Source organism: Petaurus breviceps, unplaced genomic scaffold, assembly GCF_028583685.1.
Source record: "Petaurus breviceps papuanus isolate PSGF00001 unplaced genomic scaffold, PetGlider_PUasm1.0 99, whole genome shotgun sequence".
Taxonomy (NCBI): Eukaryota; Metazoa; Chordata; class Mammalia; order Diprotodontia; family Petauridae; genus Petaurus; species Petaurus breviceps.
In genome coordinates, this window is record NW_027187465.1 from 9390212 (window position 1) to 9416912 (window position 26701).

The window sequence follows — 26701 nt, forward strand, 5'->3', positions numbered from 1 at the left end:
AAGAAAGAAAGAAAGAAAGAAAGAAAGAAAGAAAGAAAGAAAGAAAGCAAGCTCTATTAAGGCTTACTCTGTGCCAAGCCTTGTGTTGGCATGCTCCCTACCCTCAGGGCCTTCCCTTCTTCTGGGCAGATACCACAGATGCTGGGCTAGTGGCCTGGAGGGAGCCTTGATTCAGGAGGAGGTGGGGACAATGATTATCAGACTTTTTCCACATGCAGAGTGGGAATTATTGGACGATTTCCCCCCAGAGAACTAGGTGGGAAGGGGAGAGAGTGTGCCCACAGGCTGTCAAGGTGCCCATTCTGAGCAGGCCCTCATGTCCTGGAGTGGTATAGTAGAGCAGAAAGAACACTGACTCTAGAGGCAAGGGAGTTGGGTTCAAATCCTGCTTCTGTGACCAGGGCAAGTCACTTCCTTTCTGTGGGTCTCGGTCTGATTAGTAAAGTGAGAGGATTAGACAAGGTCCCCAAGGTCCCTCCCAGCTCTAGATAAATGGTTTTCTGACCCTGAGAGAGAGTGGGGGGGGGAGGGGAAACTGTCCCCCCCCCCTTGGGGATGACTCACCCCAGCCTTGCTCCGAGGTGGGGGGGAGGGGCACGCCCCCTGGGGGGGGGGATGGAAAGGAAACAGGTGATGGTTAATTAGGAACTCTGAATGGGTCAGGTGAGGGGGCAGAGATTTATAGAGTTAGAATTAGGAGGTAGGGCCTTAGAACAGGGGATGTCAGAGCTGGGAGGGGCCTTCGAGATCATCTGATCCAAAGTGCTTGTTTCAGAGGTAACCAAACATCCCCAGGGGTTGGGTGACCCACCCAAGGTCCCACACTGGTCCCTGGCAAAGTTAGAACTTGCACCCAGATGTTAGCCCAGACCGCTTTCCTCAAGCCATCCCCTACAGTCACTGTGTGAGGAGGCTGCCTTGGACCTAACCTCAGCAAGACCTGAACTCAGATTCAGCCTCAGGCCCAGCTGTGTGACTCTGGGCAGGTCACTTACCCCTGTCGGCCTCAGTTTCCTTAGCTGCAAAATGGGCATGACAGCAGCCCCCTATTCCAGGGTCCTCATGAGGGTCAGATGAGATAACGTGTAAAAAGTGCTTAGCTCTGCAGTGGGTACACAGTAGGTGCTACATAGATGCTTCTTCCCTTTCTTTCTCCCTCCTTTCCACAGACCATGCTGCCTCTGTAAGCCTCAGTTTCCTCATCTATAAGATGTGGATGATGAGTCCAGCTCTGTCCACCTCCCAGGGCTCCTGATTCAGTGAGAGCTGGCCTGGGAAGCCTCTTCCAAAGGGAGGCCGGAGCCGGCAGACGTGGTCAGCAGGGCTACAGAGACCCCCGAGGCCACGAGGCCAGGCCCGTGTTTTGCGTGGGGGTAAACCAGGGCTAGCGGAGGGGGACGGACTTGCCCGAGGCATGGCCAGGGCTCAAACCTGGGCTCCCTGGCTCCATATCCCGGCCTTTTCCCCAGAAGTTTAGGGACTTGTCTATGTCCTCTTGAGCCAACAGTAGAACTGGGGCATGAGCCCCACCCCACCCCCAAACCCCAGGTTGCTCCCCAGAGCAGCCCTTGGCCTGTATCTCACACAAGCATATATGTGTGCCCACTGCACACACACACACCCGCAGGTGCACATACAGACACACTGCCTGTGAGAATGCCCAGACACACCTACACACAGGTGCACGTACCACACACACACACACACACTCACTCAGACATACACACACACGCTCAGGTGCACACTGGTACACACAGAGGTATACCATGTATGTGAATGTGTAGATTGTGTACACAGGTATGCACACACACTCACACACAAAAACACTCTCATACACTCACACTCACACACACATACACTCACACTCATGCATACACACATACACTCACATATACTCTCACACACACATGCACTCACACATACACTCATATACACACACTCATACATACACACATACACTTACACATACACACACTCACACTCATACATACACTCTCATACACACACATACACTTACACACTCACACATAGACACACACTCATACCCACACACACTCACACATACACTCACACTCACACACACATACACACCCTTTGGCCATGGCTCCAGCTGGAGGCGCCCAGGGTGCCCGTGCGTGCCCTGACAGGAGGCGTGTGTCCTGGGCCCTGGCTGACCCCGCCGCCCACCTGACCCTGGGGATGGGGCAGGGGCAGTCAGGCCTATCTGGAAGGGCCCCAGCAGGGAGCAGGGAGCCAGATGGTCCCCGGGGCTGGGGGCATGCTTGCTGTCACTCAGCCAGATTAATTTGGAGTTGGGTAGAGGCAGTGGGGGGGGTCGGGGTCAGAAACAGTTAGGCAGGAGACCCCAAGACAATGGGGGCCACGTGCCGTGGGGGGCAGCAGTCGCTCCCAGCACAATGGAGAGGCGGCCCACGCCAGCCGGGGCCAACTGTCGTGGGGGCCACCAGGGCCCGCCTGCCCACTTTTCAAACACTTTGGGTTCCTGTTTACACTTGATCCAGCCAATCCCTGGGCAGGGGGGGATGGTCACCTGATGTCCCCTTTCCTCGGATCGCAAGCTTTAGCCTGGACCAAATAACTGAACAGGGGTTGCCATGACAACACTAATTATGGTCCCAAAAACTACAGTACGGAGAGAGAGAGAAAAGAGGTGGAGAGAGAGAGGAGGGAGGGAGGGAAGGAGAGGGAGGAGAGAGAGAGAAATGAAGGGAGGGAGAATGGAGAAAGAAGAGAGACAGAAAGATGGGGAAAGAGAGAAGGAGGGAGTAAGATGCACAGAGAAGGAGGATGAGAGAAGGAAGGCCAGGAAGCTGTTGGAGAGGGAGGCTGGTTGGGGCCCGGCCCCCTGCCCTGCCTTCCCTGGGGGCCCTCCGCTTCCTTGCCTGTCTGTCCTCCCTGCCTCCAGTCTCTCCCATCTCTCTGTCTCTGTCTGTCTCCCTCTCTGTCTCTCCCTCTCTATCTCTGTCTCTCTGTCTGTCTCTCTCCTTCTCTGTTTCTCTCTCTCCCTTTCTCTGTCTCTCTCTCTCTCTTCTTCCCTCCCTCCCTCTGTCTCTCTGTCTTTCTGTCTCTCTGTCTCTCTCTGTCTCTCTCTCTCTGTCTCTGTCTCTCTCTCTTTCTCTGTCTCTTTCTCTCTCTCTGTCTCTCTGTCTCTCTCTGTCTGTCTCTCTCTCTCTCTCTCTCCTTCCCTCCCTCCCTCTGTCTCTCTGTCTTTCTGTCTCTCTGTCTCTCTCTCTTTCTCTCTCTCTGTCTCTCTCTGTCTCTGTCTCTCTCTCTTTCTCTGTCTCTGTCTCTCTGTCTCTCTGTCTCTCTCTCTCTCTGTCTCTGTCTCTCTCTCTTTCTCTCTGTCTCTCTCTCCCCTCTTCCCTCTCTTCCCCTTGCCCGTCCCCCACCCTCTCTCCCCCTCTTCTTTCCCCTTCCGCTTTCCTCTGGAGTGAGGCCTGTAGTCCCCGCTGTTGAATAACAGCTTTCATGCCCATTGTGCCATACTCATGACATCACAGTGCTAGAACACTCTGCCCACCGGCTCCACAGAGCACTTTACCAACGTTATTCCACGTGATCATTGCAGTGAAACTCTGAGGTTTGTGCTATTGTTATGGATCAGATGAGATAATCTGTGCCCAGCACCTAGCAGGGGCTTAAGGAAGCCTTGCTCCCATCCCTTTCCCCCTCCCAGTTGAGGAAACTGAGGCAGCAGAGGTTACGTGACTTGCTCAGAGTCACACACCAGGTGTCTGAATCTGAGCTCAGATCTCCCCGATTCTAGGCTCTGCACCCCCCATCGGCACCTCCCTTCCCCAAGTCCCCCACCTGCTCCCCACCCCCACCCGTGTGTGGCACATCCAATATTTGGCCCCAAGAAGTTGAGGTTAGTTATAGAGCTAGAAGGGCCCCAGAGGCTTAGTCCAATGTCCCCATTTCCCAGATGAGGAAACTTGGGCCCAGGAAACTTGAAAGAGAGAGAGGAAACAGCAGGGTGCAATCAGAACTCGGGGCCCAGGCTGCAGACCCGGGGCTTTGTCTGGGGCCTCACCACTCTGACTGAGCCCTCAAGGGCTCCTCCCTTTGGGGTCCTGGGCCTCTTGGTCAGCTGGGCTGGGAAGCCCAGGAAACCTTCTCAGAAGCGTGTTTGTAAATGTATAAAAGAGAATGTGCAGGATTCCAAAGGAAACCAAGGAAGTTGAAAATAGATGTAAAAAACCCCCAAACCAGCCCAGAGACCAGAGGTAAGACATCCCAGGATGTCAGATTTGGAAGTGACTCTTCAGGCCACCACGACCCACCCATGCCAGAAAAAGAATTCTCTCCCCATCTCCCCCAGTGCGTAGTCCCAGATTTGGGGAAGCCCGAATGTAGCAGGAAAGAAACTGGTCTGCAAATCAGTTCTAGTCCTGGCCCGGCTGCTAACTATGTGTGATTACCTCTCTGGGTCTCAGTTTCCCCATCTGTTAAAATGTACCAGTAGAATGAAATGGTTCATAATTTATGTTCTAAGACCCCTCCCAGTTCTGACATTCTGTATTCTAAGATCTTTTCCAGTTCTGATATAGCTAAGAGGTGAGAGAATGTCAGGGCTGAGATGGTACTTGGAACAGGGGATGTCAGGGCTGGGAGGGGCCTTAAAACAGGGGATATCAGGGCTGGGAGGGGCCTTAGAACAGGGGATGTCAGGGCTGGGAGGGGTCTTAGAACAGGGGATGTCAGGGCTGGGAGGGGCCTGAGAACAGGGGATGTCAGGGCTGGGAGGGGCCTGAGAACAGGGGATGTCAGGGCTGGGAGAGGCCTTAGAACAGGGGATGTCAGGGCTGGGAGGGGCCTTAGAACAGGGGATGTCAGGGCTGGGAGGGCTCTTCCATATAAAATTTTGAAGCGGGGTGGAGGGGTTGAAATCATTGAGTCCAATGCCCTCCATCTGCAGATGAAAGAGCTGATGCTCAGGACGGGCAGACCCAGCGGCTATGACAAGAGCCAGCATTTTTGCAGCGCCTTAAGGCTCACAAAGCAGTTGACATATTTTATCTGGTTTGAGGCAGGTGCTGTTGTTATCCCCATTTTACAGATGAGAAAATGGAGGCCGAGAAAGGTTCCCTGACTTGCCCAGAGTCACACCACGAGGAAGTACCCAAGGCAGGATTCTCACTGAGGTCCCTCAGCCCTGGGCCAGAGCTCAGGTCTCCTGAGCCCAGGCCCTCAGATGTCCCTTCAGACAGCGCTCCAAGTTGGCGTCCATTTCCTATTCCGTACTGTGTCCTGTCCCTCCAGTGTTAGGGGGTGCAACTGCCCGCCCTGCCCACCATCCCCACAGCCTTCCTGCGCTCTGTTTTCTTGCCCCCACAGGCTCATGGCCTCAGACTCCTCCCGCACGGCCGAGGACGAGCTGCCTGGCGACCTGCAGTCTCTCTCCTGGCTGACGGCAGTGGACGTGCCCCGGCTGCAGCAGATGGCCAGCGGCCGGATGGACTTTGGCGGCTCTGGCGCCTTGCTGCAGCAGACAGGTAGCCAGCCTCCTGCCCTGCCCCAGCCTCCTTCCCCCAGTCCCAGGAGGCTCCAGAGCTCCCAGAGGCCTGGCAGAAAAGCCCCACGGCCCCAAGAATAGAGCTGAGGGGCCTGGGGGCCTCTGCTGTGACCAGCAGACCTTCCCCGAGCCCCTCCTGCATGTGTCCACCTCCCTGGGCTGGCCAGTTGCTCCGAGATCCAGAATTGTGGAGCGTCAGGGCTGGCGGGGTCCGTGGTGGTCTGACCCAGTCACTTCTTTTAGTGGGGCAGGTCATACAGCTGAGACAGGGGCAAAGTGAGGGTTCAGAACCAGAGTCCCAGACTTCCTAACTGCCCTTCCCTTTGCTAGATCATAAGCAGGTGCAAAGGGATGCCTCCCAATACAGGAACATCTGCTAAAAGTCAGATGTAAGTGCTGATGACAGCTGGGGGCTTTGGGGTTCAGGTAGTGAGGGAGCTGGGGCTTGAGGGGAGCAGACAAACTAGTTCTGACTCTGAAACTGGTGGGCCATCTTCTGGTGTATGACTCTTCTGCTCTGTGGGCCTCAGCTTCCTCCTCTATAAAATGGGTGGGTTTCATTAGCGGCCTCTCAGGTCCTTAGAGCTCTGTATCAGGGGGTCCGTGGGTAGATTTCAGGGGCTCCCTGAATTTGGATGAGAAAAAAAATAACACCCTTATTGTGACCAATATTTAGCGCATCCTTCATTTATTTAAAAATGTACTTCTGCAAAGTATCCAGAGGCTTCAGACAGACTGTCCAAGGGGTCCACAACATCATGTTCTGGATCTGTGGCCTTGGGAAATCACTGAACCTCCCAGGGCCTTGGCTGCTTCATCTATAAAATGAGGAGGTTGGATTCTCCAGCCTCGGAGGTCTTGCCCAGAAGGCTCCATCCCTGGTCCTGTCATGGGCATACAAGGGGATGGACTATCATGAGTGTGGAGGGGATGGTGGGAGAGTGCTTGGTGTCTCTGGGGCAGTGGAGAACCAGCATGGTGGGGAGGGAGGGTTTGCCAGGGGCCATGTGGGTGCAGAGGCAGACTGTGGACGGCCTTGAAAATCAGGGTCTGGAGGAAGTGCTGGCTGCCCTAGGTGAGGAGCAGAGCTGCCAGCAAGCCGGAGGGAGAGGGAAAGCTGGGTCAGGGCAGGCTGGCTCATGCTGGAGCATAGGCTTTGGCTCTCAGACCCTGGGGGGCCCCCCTCCCGCTCCCACAGGGCCGTGCTGGGCTGGTACATGGGGCCCTCTGGCTGTAGCTGGTTGTCTTTCTCTGCTTTGTCCCTGCCCTAGGTCCCATGGCAGCCAGCATGCTTGCAGCAGGTGCCCCAGGCAGCATGCCCCCCCAGGGCATGCTGGGGCTCAGCAGCATTGGGTCCCATGGAGCCAGCGTAAGTGCCATTGAAGAGGGCAGGGCAGGGGAGGAGATCTTGGCTTCCACCCTGACCTACTGTCTCTTCTTCCTCATTTTCCCTGCAGATGAGCCAATACCCCCTGGGGGGCCAGCCCTCCCCCAGCCTGCAGGACCAGCCCCAGCTCTACCCGGCCCCCTCGCAGCCACCATTCACTCTGGCCCAGGGCACACATCAGGTACAGGAAGGAGGCTCAGGGCCTCCACAGATCCCAAGGCACTGCCCCTATGTAGGGCTGCTGGCGAGGAGAGGCTTGAGGTTAGGACCCCTGGGCCCCCCTGGCAGCTAAGGGAGCAGAGAAGAGAGCCAGCCTTCCCAGAGGGCCTCAGGGGAGCTGAGGAGGGACTTGGCAGAGCCCTGAATGCCCACTTAGCCTACTGTAGGCCGGCTGATTCTTGATTCTCCTGCTTCCTCCTTCTGCCTGTGTCTCATTTTTCTTTAAGGCTCAGATCTGGGGCCGCCTCCTCCAGGAAGCCCCTTCTGATTGACTGCCTGCTTGCTTGGGGCTTCCTCTCTATAGCCTGGAAGCCCCTTGAGGACAGGCACTGGTTTTGCTTTTGTCTTTGCCTTCCCAGGTCCTAGCTGGTAACGACACTTAAATGTCAGCTGGATTCTGTCTGTCTGTCTGTCTCCTCTCTGTCTCTAGGACGCTCCTTCCCTGCCCCCCACCCCCTTTCCGTCCTTCTCTCTGCCTTTCTCACTCCCTCCCTCTCTCTCTCTCCCATGGTCAGTGCCCCACTACTGGGATGTACAGCGTTTCCTTCGGGGCGCAGCCTCCATTCCCCCAGCCCCGCCTCCCCACGCACGCGGCTCAGGACCTGCACCCCAAACACTACCCCAAACCCATCTACTCCTACAGGTGAGTGCCCCCCGCTCCACTCCAGGCCCCCCAGCCCCCCTCTGTGCCCTCCCCAATAATCTAGGGGGGTTCTCATTCGGGGGGGGGCGCTCAGCTCATCCAAGAGCTCCCCTTGCCGTCCCCCAGGTCGTCAGGCCTGGAGCCCCGCCCCTTGTGGTTTGGGCAGCCTTGAAGGTGCCTTGAGCCAGTGCCCATCCCACAAGCCCTAATTAATGTCTGCTCCTGGCCGGTATCTTTGGGGTCCCACTACTCCTCACGACAGTTCTGCGGGGTACAGAGTGCAGGGGTCATCACCCCCCTTTTACAGGTGGGGAAACTGAGGCCCAGAGAGGGGGAGGGGTGGAGCTCAGGTGTATCTCCTATCTTTTGGCATTGGTGGTGGAGGACTGGAAATTGCACAGGCTCCAAAGACCTGAGTTCAAATCCTGATTCTGATGTTTAACTGCCTATGTGACCGTGGCTGAACCAGCCTCTCTGGGCCTCGGTTTCCTCTCCTGTAAAAGTGAGGGGGTTGGACTCGCTGGCCTTCGAGGTCCCTTTGCTGGGTGTCCAGGATCCAGTAAGCCTCTGCCCAGTGGAGGAGGGTGGGGAGCACGAAGAGAGGGGCCAGGAAGCAGGGAGCCACAGTCAGCCAAGAGCCTCCCAGGCCATCCGTGGCTTCCCACATCTAACTCGTGACCCAGAATGCTCCCTTACCCCTGTCCAGGCTCGGCCCAAAGCCCCCAGTGACCCAGAGGAAAGGGGTCCAGGGGAAGCCAGGGACCATCCTGGAGGAGGGAAGGAGTAAGCACTGATGTGGCGCCTACTGTGTGCTCGGCTTTGTGCTAAGCGCTTTTTTACAAATATCATTGCATTTGATCTTCACAGCCACCCTTAGTATCCCCAAGTTTGGAGAAAGCAGACAGGTGAAATGACTCACCCAGGGTCACACAGCTAATAAAACACCCGAGGCCAGCATCATCTTAGACACACTTCATGGTTCGCTTTAGAGTCCCCTGGGTCACCTAGCCAGGATGTGTCAGAGGCAGGATTTGGACTTGGCTCTTTCCAGCTTTGGGACTGGCTCTCTACACACTGACCCCACCCCCACAAGGTCACTGGCTTGTGCCAGCAGTGTCCCTCCCCAGTCCCTCCTCAGGACAGACACCCCCTGACTCCCCAAGAGCAGGAGGGACACTGCAGGCCTCAGCCTCTGCCCAGAGGCCCTCTGAGTGTGCAGGGCCTCTCCCCCTCCAGCTGCCTGATTGCCATGGCCTTGAAGAACAGCAAGACAGGGAGTCTCCCAGTCAGCGAGATCTACAGCTTCATGAAGGAGCATTTCCCCTACTTCAAGGTGAGATGCGGCCGAAGCACAAGGGTCTGAACCTCGGTGGGTCTGAATCGCCAGGATCTGAACCTGTGGGTCTGAACCATGAGGGTGTGAACCGTGAGGGTCTGAACGCATGGGTCTGAACCGTGAGGGTCTCAGCCCCTGGCGGAGGGACAGCCCGTCTCACTTGGGCTCCCTAGGGGGGACATGAAGCTGTACGGCCTGGCTTCAGCCCCACCTACCCCCTCCACACTGGGGCCCCCCTGAGGTTTGGGGGGGATCAAGTCAGCAAGTATTGATTAAGAATCTACAGTGTTCCTGGCACTGTGCTAAGGCCAGAACCAACAAAGGAAAGCCCAGCCCCTGCCCTCAAGGAGCTCCCAATCTAATGGGGAAGACAATGCACAAACAACCATATCTAGATGGGAGAGACTGGGGAGAATGCACAGGGAGGGCGCAGCATTAAGGGGGACCTTTCCCTTGGAAGGTGGACGTCGAGCAGGGACTGGCAGGAGGCCAGGGAGGTCAGCCGCAGAGGGGGCCTGAGTGCGGACATCTTGTGTCCAGACTTGTACTGTAGGAAGGAGGCTGGACGGGAGGGGAGACTGAGGCAGGCAGACCCCCGTGGCCGCGGCAGTGTAGGAGGGGCAGAAGGGATGGCCGTGGCAGGGAGGGAGCTCCCCGTGAGGGAGGGAGCCTCAAGCCTCGCTCTGTGCTCGCTTCCTGCCAGACGGCTCCCGACGGCTGGAAGAACTCGGTGCGGCACAACCTGTCCTTGAACAAATGCTTCGAGAAGGTGGAGAACAAGACCAGCGGATCCTCCCGCAAGGGCTGCCTGTGGGCCCTGAACCTGGCGCGCATCGACAAGATGGAGGAGGAGATGCACAAGTGGAAGAGGAAGGACCTGGCGGCCATCCACCGCAGCATGGCCAACCCGGGTAGGGCTGGGCAGGCGCTGGGCAGGCGCTGGGCAGGCGCTGGGCGGGCGGGCCCAGCAGGGGGCCTCGCGAACCTGCAGCCGGGCACAGGGACGTCAATACAGAGACTCGATAACACTTACTTTGTTCCCTCTCCCAGGCTGCTTTCAGAGGGACCTGGTAGGTTGCCTGGTCCAAATCCCACATTTTGCAAGGGGGAGACTGAGAAGAAGGGGTCGGGGAGAGAAGGGCCTTGTCCAGTGCCTGCGGAGACTTGAGCCACGTTTGTCCGAATTCTGGGGTCTCTGCATCCCTCTCACTGCTCAGATACCCTCTTGGCCCTGCGGGACGGGGCTCTGAGCTCTCTCTCTGTCCCTTGCAGAAGAGCTGGACAAGCTGATCAGTGACCGGCCAGAGAGCTGCCGCCGCCTGGGGGAGCCTGGGGAGCCGGATGTCCCCGTGCTGGGCCGGGTGGTGGCTGCTGCAGCAGCCACCCAGGGCCGGCTCGCCGCCTCCCGCCTTCCACCCCAGCCCGTGATGACCCTGTCGCTGCAGTCTATCCCCCTGCAGCACCAGCTGCAGCCTCGTGTGGGCCTGGCCCCAGGCTCCCCAGCACCAGCCCAGACCCCTCCGCTGCACGCCCTGCCCGACGTGAGCTGCAGCCCCCTCCCCACCCACCACGCCGTGAGCAGAGGCCCCGTGGACTTTCTTAGCGTCGTGGGTGACGTGAGCACCGAAGTGGACGCGCTGGACCCCAGCATCATGGACTTTGCCCTCCAGGGTGAGTGATAGAGGCTGGGGGTCCTGGAGGGATGAGGGATGGGAGGCTGGAGAAAGGAGCGATGCTTACTTGATCCAGAGAAGGAGGGACTTCAGTAGTCGTTTGGTCCTGGAGTCAGAGGATCCTAGAAGTGACCACTCCCCTCACTCTAAGCTGAGGCCCAGAGAAGTTAGTGATTGGCTCAAATATACTAGAACTGAGCTGGGATCAAACCTAGGTCTTCTGACTACAATTCTGTGTCTATGGATGCAGGCTTTCTGCTCCTGGGAAAACAGGACCACCTTCCCCGGTCATTTGGCCTCCTTGGTGATGTCGAGCCCAAGTGACAGAGACTGGGAGCTAATGGGGCATACATAAGTCATGAGAGTGTGGGACCAGAGACAGAAGCTGGGTCAGCCCAAGGCCACAGCCAGAGGGAGAATTCAGGGCACAATGCGTGTCCCCCCCCCGGGGAACACAGGAGAGGAGGACCTGGGAGGGCGCTTAGTGCAGAAGCAGACCATAGAAGTCCCAGTTAGTGGTGTTGTCTCAGCACATATATGTCATGGGGCCACCGAGCATTGCAGGGAGCCCTCACCATGTTCTCTGCCTCTGAAAATGGGACCAGCCCCGGATCCTTGGGGTCTGCTTCTTGCCCCATGGTCTGTTTAGGCTGAGGTCAGGTAGGGGCAGTGCAGGCTACTGGACAGACTGTTGGGTTTGGAGACCGAAGACCAGTTTTAATCTTGAGTCTATGACTTGCTATTGGTGTGACTTTGGACAAGTCACATGTAATGAGGGGTGATGTGAATGTAGGAGCCCTGCCCTATTCTAGAAGGAAATGATGGTGGGTTGTCAAGTGCTCCCAGGGGAGAGTGATGAGGGCCACTCAGAGGTACCAAGTTATAGACCCAAACTGCCCCAAGTGGCTTTGACTGAGCCCAGGCCAGTTCCCTCTTCTCTAGCCTGGGGCAGAAGGACTGTCCCTTTGTCTGCTGCCCCTGCCCGGGGCTCTGCAGGGGAGCTAGGACGGCCCCTGGGCTGACATGGTTCTGCTTGCCTCTGAAAGGGAACATTTGGGACGACATGAAGGATGAGAGCTTTAGCTTGGACACACTCGGGGCCTTCAGCAACTCCCCGCTGCAGCTGTCGGACTGTGACCTGGGCGCGTCGGGCCTCACCCCTGTCTCTAGTGGCAGTGACCAGTCCTTCTCAGACTTACAGGTCACCAGCCTGTACACCACCTACGCAGTCTCAGGGGACAGCGCGTCTTCCTCCTCTGCCCAGTACCTGGGCACCCCAGGCAACAAGCCCATTGCTCTGCTCTGAGTTGTCTCTGGCTCTTTGGCCTTGGGTGGGGGTCGGAGGGAGTCTGTCCTTGGAGGTGAAGTGGGGGGAGCCTCTGGTGCTTAGAGGAAATATGGGGTGGACCCCATGAGCTCTGTTCTACAGGTATCCCTGACCCTAGGCAGATGCCCACCTACCAATGGGTGTCTCTTGCTATCTTCATGGCCCTTAGGAAGGTATGGAGCTGTTGAGAGAGAGAGACAAGCCCGCTATGCTTATATACACTCACAGACCCTTTGCATCGAATGTCTCCTAAGTGTGTCCTGGACTATTAGTAACCACTGATGTGTGACTGGACAAGCCTCTTTGTTTCCACTCTGGGTTAAACTGTTCAGATGAATCTCTCCAAGGTTCTAAGGGTTCCAGGGTCATTCCTGATCCCTGGCCTGACTCCATTCTAGGAAAAGCCCAGTCTGATTGCAGAGCTCTGGGACAGCCAGCACCTCCATCCTCTGGGGCTCCATCGTAAGCCCCAGACTCTTCCCTTCCTGTGGACACCCTTAATTTATTCTTCTGAGAAGCCTGTTGAGCCCTGGGTGAAACCACCTCAGGGAGTCTCTGATGAGTGGAGTCCAAGCCTGGGAGACCAGTTTTGGGATGATGGTGGGATGGAGAGCTGGAGAATTCTGAAAGGGATCTCCATTGGAAGCTGACCTGTTTCTTATCCTCCTTAGAGAAGATAAGACATTACCTAGATTTCTGTAGACTAGGTCCCCTGGGCTGTGCTAGGCAGTATTACTGTTTGTAAATGTATTTATATTTATTGCTACCAATCGAGACCACATTCTGTGAGCTGAGCCCCTGACTCCTTGAGTGACCGCCCCCTGAATCACCTCTAATGTAAATCACGGGTGAATCAAATCCCAAACTTGTTTCTCTTTCCTCCTGACCTTGGCTTTCTTTTTTGAATCAACTTTGCATACTGTGAAACATCTCATTGTTTTTGTGAACCATCACTCCCCTTTTACAAACAAAAACCCAGCTGTGCGGCACTGATTCAGAGCACTTCCTCCCGGATGAATTCAAGGAAGGGTCCTTCTATCCTTCACATAGTTTAAGGTGCTTATTTAAAGGCTCCTTGACATGGGGCTGAGCAGTGGAGAGTTTCTGTTGGATTTTAAGACTGGAACCCAACCATGATGTGTGCAACCTTACAAATGGTAAAGAAGTAAGTGGCTGATGCCTCAACCACCCACCATGCTTTGTTTGCCCTTGTGTCTTTGAAGATGTCCTGGTTCCCTCGCTGTTTTCTCATGTAATCCATTCTGCAGACAGTTTTGATCTAGGGGTCCTGAGTTGGAGGGGTCAGGGGCAATGAGAAATGAAGAGGAATCATCCGCCACAAGATAAGTTGAAAGTAAAAGAAAAGAAAGGGCTGAAAGTTTATACTGTGGTCCAAAGTTGGCCAACAAGATGACAGTTCCTCTCCCTTCCTCCTTTTTCTTGTGGCTAGGCCATTTTGGAACTCATCCTGGGTAGGGTTCATAAGGCAGTCATGTGTTTGCTGGGAGTGATTTGGTTTGAAGCCTGCCAGGAGGCAGCAGATTGGAGGGCACCACTTTTGGGGTCCTTCCTAGCTCTCCAGATGTACATAAAGTGGGCAGCGTGCCCCATGTGGCACGAGCCATATGAGCCCCTTTCCTGTGATTGACCCAGATCACTGATGCTATTTTAATTGTTAATGATGAACGTTTCTTAGGGCAACACCAAGCTTCTGTAAACATAGTGTAATAGAATCTTTTTCAATAAAACAAGAAAAAAAATGGTGAGTTTGTTGTTCAAGAGCGTGAAATGGAAATGGATGTTCATCGGCCAGAGATCTATTAACAGCAAAGGGCTGTGACAAAGTGTTTTGTCAAGTCAACAAGCATTTATTAAATACCTACTGTGTGCCAGGCCTTGTGCTAACCACTGGACCAATAACCGGGTATTTACTGACCTCCAGAAAAGGGTGGCCAAGACCACCTTGAGTGAAGGGCCTCAGAGTTTGGCCGTGTGAAATTTCTTTTTGTTTTTTTTTGTTTTGTTTTTTGGAGGGGCAATTGGGGTTAAGTGACTTGCCCAAGGTCACACGGCTAGTAAGTGTTAAATGTCTGAGCCAGGGTTTGAACTCAGGTCCTCCTGACTCCAGGGCCAGTGCTCTATTCACTGTGCCACCTAGCCGCCCCTGCTATGTGAAGATTCATTGAAGGAATTGGGGGTGTTTAGCCTGGAGAAGATTTAAGAGAGGACGTGATCACTCTCTTTAAGTATTCACAAAGCCCTCATGGAGGAAAAAACTGGCTTTTTCCACATAGCCCTGGAGGGGAGACATATTAGCCATGGGTGGATGTTGCAGATTTAGGGCCAAAAAGGAAAAGTTTCATAACCAAGCTCTCTTGCGTAATAGGATAAATTTAAAATAAAATGCAAAATTTATTTTTTTTTAATTTATAAATAAAAGGATAATGCCTTGGGATGTGGTAGGCTACTGCTGCTATGAGCTAGCATTTATGTAGCACTTTTAAGGGTTGCAAAGCACTTTATAAATACCGTTGCATTAATAGGTGCTGTTATTCCCATTTTACAGATGAGGAAATTGAGGTAGAGGCAGCAGTGACTTGCCCAAGATCACACAGCTAGTAAGTGTCTGAGGCTGGATTTGAACCTGGGTCTTATTCCTCATTGGTGGCTCCAAAGATAGATTCCTATTTTTTCTGGGACAGCCTTGCAGAAGGACAGGGCTAATCTTAGGAGTCTCCCTTAAAGATCCCATGAAGGATCCTTCCAATATGTGACACATTTCAAGATGGCAGACAAGAGTTCCGGTTACCTGAGCGATGTCATTGGCTCGCCAGAGGCAGCCCCTGTGCTGATGATGGCACCCCCATGGGATCCTCACAGCCTTTTAGCTTGGTTGCTGCTTCCCACACATTTCCAAAGACTGTACTACTTTCCCCCAAAACCAAAGGCTGAGCTGATGGTGGGTGACCTTAGGCATCATCCTGTCCACCTTCATTTGAAACATGAGGACACTGAGGCCCACAGAGTCCAGGGCAGGAGTTTGTTTGAGGCCATGCAGGGGATAAGAGAGGGAGGATTAGAACCCTGGTCCTCCAGCTACAATAGCATTTTCCTGGGCAGGTAGAGTTAACACAAGTGGTGCCAGTGAGACCTCAGCCACAGGACTTCTGACTCTTGAAGGCCCAATGGTTTTGTAGTCACCCACATCTAAATTCCTGGGGAAGAAAACCTCCTCTGCCCTACCTGTAATCATCAAGAATCACCTGGAAGAGGAATATTCCCAATCTAAACCTGGCTCTGTATCCATTCCCGTGAGAACTGAATGCTGGACGTTGCACTGGACATTCCTGGGTGGCTTTACTTTCTCCTGATGGTAGGGAAGGGGTGTGGCATGGAGGAAGACAAGGAGGGTGCCAGCCCCTCCGGGTGCTCAAGGGCAAGGAGCTCATGGCGATGATGGTGGGTAAGGAGCAGATACTTCAGGAGCTGGGTAGGCACCAAATGGAGAAGAGACAAGCCTGAGGCTGGGGAACCCCCCAAATGAACAGGGGTCTCCCAGAAGAGGAAGCAGTGGCCACATTAAGGTGTTGAGATCTCTCTCCTTGTGCCCTTGGCTCCTGGGGGGAGAATCTCAACAAGCCCTTCTAGACACGTGGCCCCTTCCAAAATAACCCTCAAGTGACTCATTACTGTTGAAATACAAGCCCCTGCCTGGAAGATAAAAGGCTAAAAATAACTCCGATCCAGGTGGCAAAAAGCAGCCCTCCCATGCAGGACAGTCTCCATCAGAGTGTGAAGTCTGAATCATACAGGACTTTTGTCTTCTCTTATCTGCAATCTAGAGTTCCAAGTTTGACAAAAAGTGTCTTAGTCTTGCTGGTGGACATCGGTCACTGGTCCCTTGGATTACCGGTGATGCTAACAGCCCAGTTGGGCAGGAGAGGAGGAAATGGCCTGGCCTGGCAGGCAGCAGCCCTGTGACCTTGGACAAGGTCAGCCTGTCTCACACTGATCCACTTGGGTCCTCTTCCCCTGAGGCTGAGATGGCCTCCCCACCCTGACTTCTCTACTTAACCGGGGATAGGAGGTGTCTTACCTAGTAGGGGGACAGCCTCCCTTTCTCCTTACCCCAAATACCCAGCACACACATTAATAAATGCTAGCAGATTTATCCCAGAGGCCCAGGATGCCTCCTGGTCCAGGACGCCTCTTATCCACCTCCCCTTGAACTTTAAAGATCTCTCCAAAATGTCGTGCATCTCAAGATGGCAGACAAGAGTTCCGATGTCCTGAGTGGTGCCATTGGCTCTCCAGAGTCAATGCGCTGATTACAGCATTTGTTCCCTGGGATTTACTACCCCTGTGGGATCTTCTCCACCTTCTAGGCTGGTTGCTGCTCCCTACTATGGCTCACACCTGTCACCTTCACTCTAATGCCCATGTTCGTCTCCCTTACCTGACTATAAGCCCCTCAAGGCCAGGCCCATCACAGTGCTATGCACGGAACAGGTACTTGAGAAAGACTTGGGGAATAAATGAATGAACAAGTGAGTCTACCGCAAGTGTGTATGGTGAGGTGTGAGGGACTAAAGGGGGGAAGATATGTAAGGAACACAGACACTGTCTTTTATCCAGGACAGAATGAGGAGCCCAAGTCCAAAGACACATCTGAAAAACATGGTCAATTTATTGGAACCCTCCCTGACAGCTGTCTCTAGTCTAGACCGCTCCTCAAAGGACCGGCACAGCCTTCTGCCCAAGGCCCAGTGTGCACACACATTCAGAGCCCCCCATCCACACCATGGGGGATGCAAGTGAGAAATACGCAGCAGTTACTTGGGGACCTCCTTCCCCATTCATCCACCAGGGCTTTCATAGGCTGACAGCTACACATTAAGAGCCTCAGTCCTTGCTTCTGGCTGGTACTTGGGATAAATCAGATCAGGTCATTCTGTGACTCTGGAATGAGGGTGTCTGATAAACGCTGCCCAGCAAAATGCACAGTGGCAGAGTCCTGAGCCCACTGCTGGATCCCCTGGCCCACCCTGCAAGAGAAGTCAAGCTCTGGAGAGGCCCAGGGCCCAGCTTCCGTCCTCCTCCAGGGGCCCCCAGCCACCTACCCATGTCAGATCAGAACAGTTATGGGGCCACTGCTCCACTGACCCACCTGGGCTTTGGGTATTACTGTTCTGGGTGGGCTGGACAGTGTGTGGTGGGCACGAAGCCCGCAGGCAACAAGGCACTGATAGGGGAGGGAAGGCGGCTTAGCAGCAGGGGATCAGTAGTGATGCCAACCAATCACGGCAGATATCAGGTAGGGGTGTGTCTCCCCTCTTTCCACACGCTCCAGTCCGGCAGGTAAACTAGCACCTGGGGGGTCAGCAGACAGGACAGCCTGGGACTGAGCTACTCAGAGAGGAAGCCCAAAGTGTCTTGTGCTTTTTTTAGAGAGGCTAGCGACCAGCCCCAGGGGAAGCACCTGGCAGCCTCTCCCCCTCCCCACAAAGGGCACCTCGGAGAACGTGGAGCCCCCAGAGCCAGGATTATACTTCATTTCTCCTAAAAAAAAATCACCACTCTACCACTAAGAATATTTCCCATTAATGTCCCTAGTGATTTGTCATTCACTGTTCTGAAAAAAATGTTTTTCCTCTTCATTTAGAAAGATGAAAAAAAAAGTCACCCCAATCCCCTGGTGGGCAGGCAGCCAGTCAGCCAGGCTAGACCTGGCAAAAAGTGACTTTCCCTCCAGCCCCCTTTGGATCTGCGTCTCCAAGTCCGTCCCCTTTCCTCAGCCATGGAGGATCCTTAGTTAGGAGATATTATTTCATAATAGAAAAAGATGAGAGTCTGTGGGCAGATGTCAGATGCCCCCATGAGGCCTGGTGCCCGCAGGGCCATGCAGCAGAGGCTCCTCGAGCCAAAACAAACATGCCTGCCCAGCACACAAGAGGGCGGACATCTCTGCATCAAAGTGCCACGCAGATGCCCTTTATTTTGAGGCCAAAGGAGCTGCCTTCTCTTCCAGCCCCACAGGAATGCCCAAGGAGAAACCCTGGCAGGGGCTCTGAGCAGCAGCCAGCAGCCTCAGCCGGGCGCCTCCAGGCCACTGGGGCATCCTCTCCTGGAAGGGACTGTGTCCTGCCCCGTGCATCCCCTGGTCAGGTGGAGGCCGGGCTTTCCATGGTGGCGAGGAGGTGGGCGATTTGGGCTCTGTCCGCAGGGCTGATGTGCTGAGTCATGTGGATCACACAGTCCACGGCCACCTCGGGGTTGTCCTGAACCAGGCTGAAGGAAACGAGAGAGAGGAGGATTGGGAATGTGGTGCTGACCCCCAAGCTGAGCAACAGACTGGGTGGTGGGCAGCCCACTAATACACTGGGGTAGTTGGACTGGCCTGAGTGGTTACTGTGGCAGCCAGGCCCTAACTCAAGGAGGGACACGGGGGTAGTCAGGAAGGCAGATCTGGACTCAAGAACTATGATGATGTAGTCGCCTGCCTCGAGGTGGGGAGCTTCCCATCACTGGGGGTATTAGAACAGGAACTGGGTAATGTCTTGTTGGGTCATTAAACAGGATTCACATGCTGGACTGGGGAGGGTTGAATGAAATGGCCTGGAAGGTCCTTTCTGACCCTAAATGCCCTTGGTCTGTGCTATGATGTGCCCAGGACTCAGTGTAGTCCAGAGGGGTCACTTGCCTTGGGGAGGTGGGGTAGGAGAAGAGGGAGAAGAGGAAGAGAAGGGGGAGGAGGAAGAGGAAAGGGAGGAAGGAGAGGAGGGGTAAGGGCCCAAGGGCTGCCCCTTTGCCAGCCCACTCCTCCTTTCCTCTGCTGGGACACTGTCCGGCTGCCCTGGCTCACCCTCGGATGGTCTTGAGGACAAAATCCCGCTTTAGACACTTGATGTTCTCCCAAATGGCAGAGTGTAGGCCGTCCTCCTGCTGAAGGTGTTTCTCCAGCCACTCCACAACCACCTGGTTGTTGTCCCAAAGGTATCCCTGGGGAGAGAGGGAAGGCTAGTTGGCCAGGGGAAGGGGCAGAGCGAAGGTCGGCACGGGCAGACGCCAGGGCTCTGGATCTCAGAAAACTCAGTATGATGATGACCAGGACAAATCAGCCTCAGCTCCCAGACCCCGTTGGGGCAAAGAGGCCTCTTGGTGACTCGTCCAAGAGGACAATGAGACTGATGGCTGCCTCCTCACAGCTGGGGGCAGGTCCAGGCTCATCCACTCAGCTGGAGTATTAAAAGTGGGAAGTCACTCATCCCTCCTGGGCAGCTGCTGGCCACTGGCCACGGAGGAACAAAGTTTACAAGAGAAACTGTTCCTAGAGGCATGAGAAGACCCCCCCCACCTTGGCAGAGGTGGGGGGATCCCCAGGGCCCTCATCATACACATCTGCCCACCATTTCACAGGCTTAATTAGATCTCCAATTAGGACTAATAAACAGGGAGAAGAGAATTAGTAAGAAATAAGGCCCCCATCTCTTCAGAGGACAGGATTGATGGTGCAGCCCTCTCTATAAGAGTGATGTGGCTTAGACCCAGTGTCCCCCAGAAAGGCTCAGCCCCCCCACTCTGCTCAGAGCACTGTGGTGTCTCCCTTCCTGCAAAGAGGGCACTGGCCCTGGAGTCAGGAGGACCCGAGTTCAAATCCGGCCTCAGACACTTAACACAAAAACTAGCCATGCGACCCTGGGCAAGTCACTTAACCCCAATGGCTCTATGAAAGGAGGAAGGAAGGGAGGAAGGAAGGAAGGAAGGAAGGAAGGAAGGAAGGAAGGAAGGAAGGAAGGAAGGAAGGAAGGAAGGAAGGAAGGAGGCTGGTGCGTGCCGGCCTGAGGCAGAAAGAACCTTCACAGCGCCCTCGGTCTCCATGAACCAGCGGCGCAGCATCGACTGGATGTGCACATGGCTGAGCTCGCCATTGGCCTGCAGGATCTCGTTCTTGACAATGTCCTCGAGGAGGAGGCGGCGAAGACGCCAGTAGAGGAATGTGCGTGCGTTCTTCCATTCCAGGATGTCCTGAAAAAGAAGCCAGAGCCCTGAGTGTAGTGGCAGCGGTCCTCTGGGAGGTGAGGAAGCGCCCTGGGATGGGAGGCAAGGGAACAGGTCCTAAGCCCCTCCCAGCTCTGACATTCTAGGTTCTAAGCCCCTCTCAGCTCTGACATTGGATAACTATATAAGAACCAATTTTATACCCAATGACAAATGGCTTATGTTAATGTAGTTTCCATATTTAAAATGTAAATAACAAAAGCAAGATCTCATAGGAAAATAACTGGGTCAAAGCGGCTAAGGAGGACTCTCTGTGAGGGCGGCCATCTCCATGTCCACCAGGGGTTTAGCCAAGGTGGAGGTCCTGGGGCCTGGCCCCATCACCCCTCCCTTCTCTGCAGGCCTTTGGAGGGATGGCCACGCCTGGCCAGGGCGATGGACCGCTGAGCCGCCACATCCCATCCTTCCAGGGGAGCAAAGGACACTGGGAAACTCCCTTAACTGTGATGACTCCTTTCTCCTGCATCCTCCCTGGTGTGTCGTGGAGGTCAGCGAACTGCACTGCCACCTGGTGGTAGAGAGGGAGCAGGTGCTCTTCCCGGGCTCTCAGCTGCCTCTCCAGTTCCTTCCGATCCTTCTCTGAAAGGTTCTCCACCCCTGTGGTCCCAAGGAGATAGTGAGGCATCAGGGCTAGCTCTGCAGCCTGTGAAGGGAGGGAAGGGGGGAAGGAAGGAAGAGAGAGAGAAGGAGGGAGAGAAAGGAGGGAAGGAAGGAAGCAGGGGAAGAAAGAAGGAAAGGGAAGGAAGGAGGAAGGGAAGGAGGGAAAAGAAAGAGGGAGGGAGAGAAGAAAAGAGGGGAGGAAAGAGAGGGAAGAAGAGAAGGAAGGAAGGAGGGAAAGACAGAAAAAGGGAGGGAGGAAAGGGAAGAAAGAGGGAAAGAAGGAAAGAGGGAAGGATGGAGGGGAGAAGGAAGGGAAGGGAAGGAGGGAGAGAGGCAAGGAGGGAGAGAAGGGCCCCATTCTCCCTCCTTTTACCTAGCTGTTCCACCAGCTTCATGTAAATACTGTCAATCCTCCTCATGGCTTTTATCAAGTCTTTCTTCCGGAACTTGATCTCCACTGTTCCTTCGGGCTCCAAAACCCCACCTCTGGGAAAACAAGGAGCCAGGGCTTGGGTTACTAAAAGCAGCTGTCCCACCTGCTACCTGGTGCCTCGTGGGTGGACGGTGGGGGTCAGCAGAAAGAGTTCAAGCCTGGGAAGAAGTAGACCTGGGTCTGGCCCTGTCTACACTTGTGACTGCACTGCCCATCTTCCCACTCCCTTCTCAATTTTTGACAGTCAGACTTCCAACCTCATCAGCGGGCTGAAACTGCTCTCTCGAGCGCTCCAGGATCTCTTAATTGTCAAATCAGAAGGACTTTTCTCATCTTTCTCAGACTCTACTGTATAGGGCACTGATGACTGCCCTCTCCTCCTATATCCTCTTTCTTCAGTATCAATGTGCATTTATTAAGTGACTAACAGCTGTGTCTGTAGTGGGCACTGGGTGCAAAGACAAATGTGAAAACAGTCCCTGCCGGCAAGATGTGGACACTGTTAATGAGGAACACAATGTATACATGTAGTCCAGAAAAAAGTGATAAAGTAGTTTGGGGAGGCAGGGAGGAAGGGAGGAAGGGAGGAAGGGAGGAAGGGAGGAAGGGAGGAAGGGAGGAAGGAAGGAAGGGAGGAAGGGAGGAAGGAAGGAAGGAAGGAAGGAAGGAAGAAAGGAAGGAAGGAAGGAAGGAAGGAAGGAAGGAAGGAAGGAAGGAAGGAAGGAAGGAAGGAAGGAAGGAAGGAAGGAGAAGGAAGGGAAGAAGAGAGGGAGGGAAACCAGGGACTCCAGGGAGTGGTGAGGGGACAGTGTACTCCACCCATGGGAAACAGCTAAGGCAAAGATACAGAGGTGGGAAATGGAGAGTCACAGATGAAGAACAGCATGTAAATCATTATGGCCAGACTGCAGGGGGTGTGGAGGGGAGGGATGGAAAGGTTAGAAGAGAGAAATGCCAAGCACAGGGGTTTATGTTTGCCACCTCAAGGGAATATGGAGCCACTGGAGTTCTCTGAACTGGGGGCCATGGTCAGACTGTGTTTTTGTGGCCGGATGGAGGATGGATTAGAATGGGAAAGTTCCTGCTACGTTGTTGTCTTGGGTCTCGACTTGTCTCGGTCTCCCAGTTGATTCTTAATCCATATCATGTCCCCTAAATGGGAGGGTCCCCAGGGATCTGTCCTGGCACCTCTACTAGATGACCTCATCAGTTCCCATGGCTTCATCTGTCACCTCCACATACTCTCCTCCCCTGACTCCACCCACCTCTTGTACACTTCCAGTTTGCTGTCTTGGACTCATCTTCCCTTTAGTCCACTTCTCTACCAAATGTGTCTATCAAGAGCACCACTACCCTGATCATCTCCTGGGTTCATAATCCCAGTGTTCTCCCCCGCTCTCTCCTCTCCCTCATTTGCCACGTCTAATCAGTGGCCAAATCTCACCTTAACATTTCTGGCATCCGTCATCACCACGTATGTGGCCGCCATCTTTGTTCAGGCTCTCTTCACTTCTGGTCTGAATTCCTAATGACTTCCTAACTGGCCTCCTTGCCTCAAGTCTGTACCTCAATGGAAACTCCACACAACTGCCAAAGTGATGCTCCTTAAGTCTAAGGCTAGCCCATGGCACTCCCCTAACTCAGTGAACTCCAATAGGCTGTTGAAGTCCTTTATAATCTGGCCCCCATCTACCTTTCCCACCTTTTCTGTATCACTACTCCTTGTGCTGCAAGGTCTAGGCCAGCTTTCTTTCTTGGATGCCCTATTTCCCACTGCCACCCCTTTGCACTGGCCATCCTCTGTGGCTCGAATGCTCTCCTTCCTCACCTCTGTCTCTTGCAATCTCTGGCTTCCTTCAAGAGTCAGCTCAGGCAGCACCTTCTGCCTGAGGCATGTGCTGATCCTTCCAGCATCTGCCTTGTATCTCTTATATATGGACATGTTCTCTCATCCCTCCTCCACTCTAACATAAGCTCCCTGAGGGTAGGACCTGTTTCATCTTGGCCCTTGCCTCTCCAGCACCCAGAACAGTGCCTGACACACTGGAGACAGTCAATAAATGCTCTCCCACTCACAAACTGTAAGATCTGGACTTCACAGCTATCTTGTGTGTCAAATAAGAGTGTTGGGTTAGATGTTCTCCAAGGACCCTCGGAGAAGTATCTTCTTATGTGTGACCCCAGTCCTGGAGGGCATAAACGGAAAAGCAAATACACTCCCTGCCCTCAGGAGTCTACATTGTAATAGGAGACAGAGTGGCAGGTCAAATTCCACCAGGTGCCCTGTGACCAGCCACAAGGGTCTCTGTTCCCTCCAAATTACCATTGCTTTTTTCCCTGATAGAATGTCAAGGAGAGGGACCACTGCCCAAGAGTGCCTTTGTGTACCCACAACCTAGAGTAATGCCTTGCAAACAGTAGGTGTTTAATAAGTGCTTGTTGATTCTCAACGGAAGCCAGAGAAGCTAAGTAACATGGTGGTGTGAGCCCCACCACTATTTAATGCCATCTGTCCCTTTTGCCAAGAAGAAAGAGTTGGAATCATAAAACATCAGAGTTGGAAGGGACCTTGGACCATAGGAGTCTGAGTTCGATCCCCTCATTTTACAGATGAGGAAACGAAGACCCTCAAATATTTAAAAACAACAACATTCATTAAGCACCTAATGTATACAGAGGGTTATAGGAGATGCTAGGAAGCCTAGGTTCAGTAAGACACGGTTTCTGTCTTCAAGAAGCTTAATGTTCAGTAGAGAGAAGACAGCACATGGTGTCCTGATTCCTAGTCTAAGTTTCTTGACGCCATATCATGTTGTTGGTGATGGAACTCACCACCCCAGTCGCCAGAAGATGTCGATTCCTACTCACAACAATCATTTAAGCTTGGTGCTATTTGGGTCAGAACTGAGACACACTCACCTGCTCTCCTTGTCTGCGTACATCTCCATGCACAGAGGGTTGATAGTTGGGTCAATGACCACCCAGGAGCCTCCACGGAGTTCAGCGTATGGGGGGATGTAGATGAGGACAGGCTGCTTGTACTGCCTGAGGCCGTCCACTATGTAGGCCCCAAACTTCAACACCTGGTCATACATGTCTGGGGACCAAAGGGCCCCCACCCCCCACCCGGCCAGCTTTGTTATCAAAAGCAGCATGGCCTCGGGGCCTTCATCCCTGATGCCCCAAGCCCACCCCACCCCCCACAGACATAATTAACTAACAAGACCTTGGTTCTCTCTTCTCACCATCCTCACCCTACTTTACCTGCAGCAGAGTGATGGACCCTAACATTGGAGGGACAAGAGATACAGGGATTGCCTGAGGCTCCTTCCAGCTCTGGAGCTGGGCTGTCAAGTCCAGCTCTAAGCACTAATTAACTGTGTGACCCTGGGGGAGTCACTCCACGGGGGAGCCTCTTCCTCAGCTGTTAAATGGTGGGAGAGGGCTACCCCTCCTAAACCTCACTGTCTTTCTCTTATGTCACTGAAGCATTTTGTATGATACATAAATGCACTGCCAAGGCATCTTCCTTGAAGGACCCCGCAAGGACCCTCTCCAGCTCCATTCTTTGCCATACTGGGCAGAGCCCAAGGCAGCCTCCAAGGACAGGGAGGCCCCTGAGACTGAGGATTCTAAGAACACAAGTTAGGAGCCTGGAGTCCTCTCTCTGGCCCTGGCCTCAGGTCCCACAGCTCATTGGAGGTAAGTGTCCTCAGGGGCCCCCCTGGTGCGATGAAGGCCAGCTCAGCCTTGCCCGCTTCACAGATGACCAAATGACAGAACAGACATAGGGATTCCTCAGGGAATTATTTCTGGGCCAATGGCCTCATAATCATCATCATCCCTTCTTAAAATTTCCACAATGAGAACATCTGAGTTAACTTAGAATGCAAACTCTGTGAAGGCAGGGGTTGTTTCATCCTTTATACTTGTATCCCCAGTGCCTGGTACTCAGTAGGGGCTTAATAAATGCTTGCCACTTGATACAGTGGGACCCAAACCTACCTGTAATAATACCAGTTCCCATTCACCTAATCCTTTGTAGTTATAAAGTACACACATTCTCTCACTTGATTCTCATGAAAATCTTGGAAGGTAGGTCAAAGAGGTATTATTATTCCTGTTTTACAGATGGGAAAACTGAGGCTTGCATAAATTAAGTGGGTTACCCAAAGTCCCTTGGCTAATAAGGGTTGGGCCTGGACTCAAACACAGACCTTTTGGGCTTCATCTATCACCCCATGATGCTGTTCACACCTTTGTCCAGACCTGTTCATTTTATTTCCCTCCTTACCCTTCATGCCCCCGGAGAACCCTCTCCAGTTGGCAAAGATCATCAGGGGCAGTTTCTCCCGGTTGAAATCCTTGATGGCCTGGGCAGTTTTAAAAGCAGAGTCTGGAAACCACACCTGTCCTGCCTGCTGGATGATCTGCAAAACATGGAAAGGGGGCTAGGACTACTGGGGAAAAAAAGGAAATGTCACAGGGCAGAGGTTACTGAGGCCCTGGGGGCTTTGGAAATGGCTGAGACTGAGACTGAAAATGACTCCCCCCGCCCAAAACACCAACAACCCACATTTCTGTCTGTGATGGGGAAAGCTCAAGGTCAAGGCTGGGCACCATTCCCTACATTAGCCTCCTGACTGGGGTCTCCTTGCCTACAGTGTCTCCTGTCTCTAAACTATCATCCACAGAAGACCCAGGTGATCTTCATTAAGTACAGACGTGACTCCATCACCTCCTACCCAAGTTCCCTATTCCCTCAAGGATCAAATATAAATGCTCCCATGGCTTTCAAAGCCCTTCCCAATCTGACTCCAGTTTTGTCACATGTGACTCCCCTTCACACACACTGTGGACAAGTCAAATTGTCCTTCCTGCTCTCCCTCACACAGTCACAACTATAACATTGTCCCTGCTCAGCTCTGCCTCTGAGAATCTGATTCCTGCTACACTCGGCCCAAATAGCATCTTCTACCTCAAGCCTTTTCCAGGGCCTTCCCTCTCTAATTACCTTGTATTCACTTTGCATGTTCTTAAACGTACGTGTTGCCTCTCCTGATAGAAGGTAATCTGAGGACAAGGACTGGTTAGTTTTCGCCCAGTGCTTGGCATATAGTAGGTGCTTATTAAATGCTTTTTGCTCTGACATTCAGTGCTAGTATTTGTACAGATTCTTCCTTTTCTTCTAGTCCTCTTGCAACTCTGTGAAGTTGGTATTATTATTATTACAAGTTATTTGTCCTAAATCACTGGGCTAATAAATGGTAAGGACTAGCCAGGGATTAGAAACCCAAGCAAGGGTCCAGACTACTAGCCCAGTGTTCTTTCTAAAACACCATGCCTGCTCCCCAGAAATAGCAAGTAGAGAGTTTTGATGGGGAGTAATTTCCTTATTAGCTCCCTACCAGCATTCTAGGAATGAAGAGATGCCATCAGCCTCATCAACACCATCATCACCACCACCATCATCACCACCAACATCAACA

The 26701-nt window shown here is 53.5% G+C and overlaps 3 protein-coding genes across 3 annotated transcripts in view; 2 read left to right on the forward strand and 1 right to left on the reverse strand.

Moving 5' to 3' along the window:
- The first annotated feature begins 2100 nt into the window (after window positions 1–2100).
- FOXN4 (forkhead box N4) lies at window positions 2101–12100 on the forward strand. Its single transcript, XM_069081390.1, has 9 exons — window positions 2101–2213; window positions 5359–5516; window positions 6808–6905; window positions 6994–7104; window positions 7658–7785; window positions 9022–9118; window positions 9825–10032; window positions 10394–10792; window positions 11841–12100. Exons 1-9 carry the CDS (start codon window positions 2101–2103, stop codon window positions 12098–12100), a joined length of 1572 nt encoding a protein of 523 aa, XP_068937491.1.
- The window catches only part of CORO1C (coronin 1C), a 544511-nt gene continuing 524559 nt past the window's right edge, over window positions 6750–26701 (forward strand). Inside the window, exon 1 of the mRNA XM_069081521.1 lies at window positions 6750–6759. The gene's annotated coding sequence lies outside the window, so the exon portion shown is untranslated. The remainder of the gene's footprint in view (window positions 6760–26701) is intronic.
- The window catches only part of ACACB (acetyl-CoA carboxylase beta), a 120869-nt gene continuing 110958 nt past the window's right edge, over window positions 16791–26701 (reverse strand). The window contains exons 48-54 of the mRNA XM_069081877.1: window positions 25507–25642; window positions 24132–24309; window positions 21153–21265; window positions 20622–20776; window positions 19976–20146; window positions 18984–19120; window positions 16791–18409 (exon numbers count right to left, since the gene is read on the reverse strand). Coding sequence (XP_068937978.1) covers window positions 18283–18409; window positions 18984–19120; window positions 19976–20146; window positions 20622–20776; window positions 21153–21265; window positions 24132–24309; window positions 25507–25642 — 1017 coding nt within the window. The 3' untranslated portion in view covers window positions 16791–18282. The remainder of the gene's footprint in view (window positions 18410–18983; window positions 19121–19975; window positions 20147–20621; window positions 20777–21152; window positions 21266–24131; window positions 24310–25506; window positions 25643–26701) is intronic.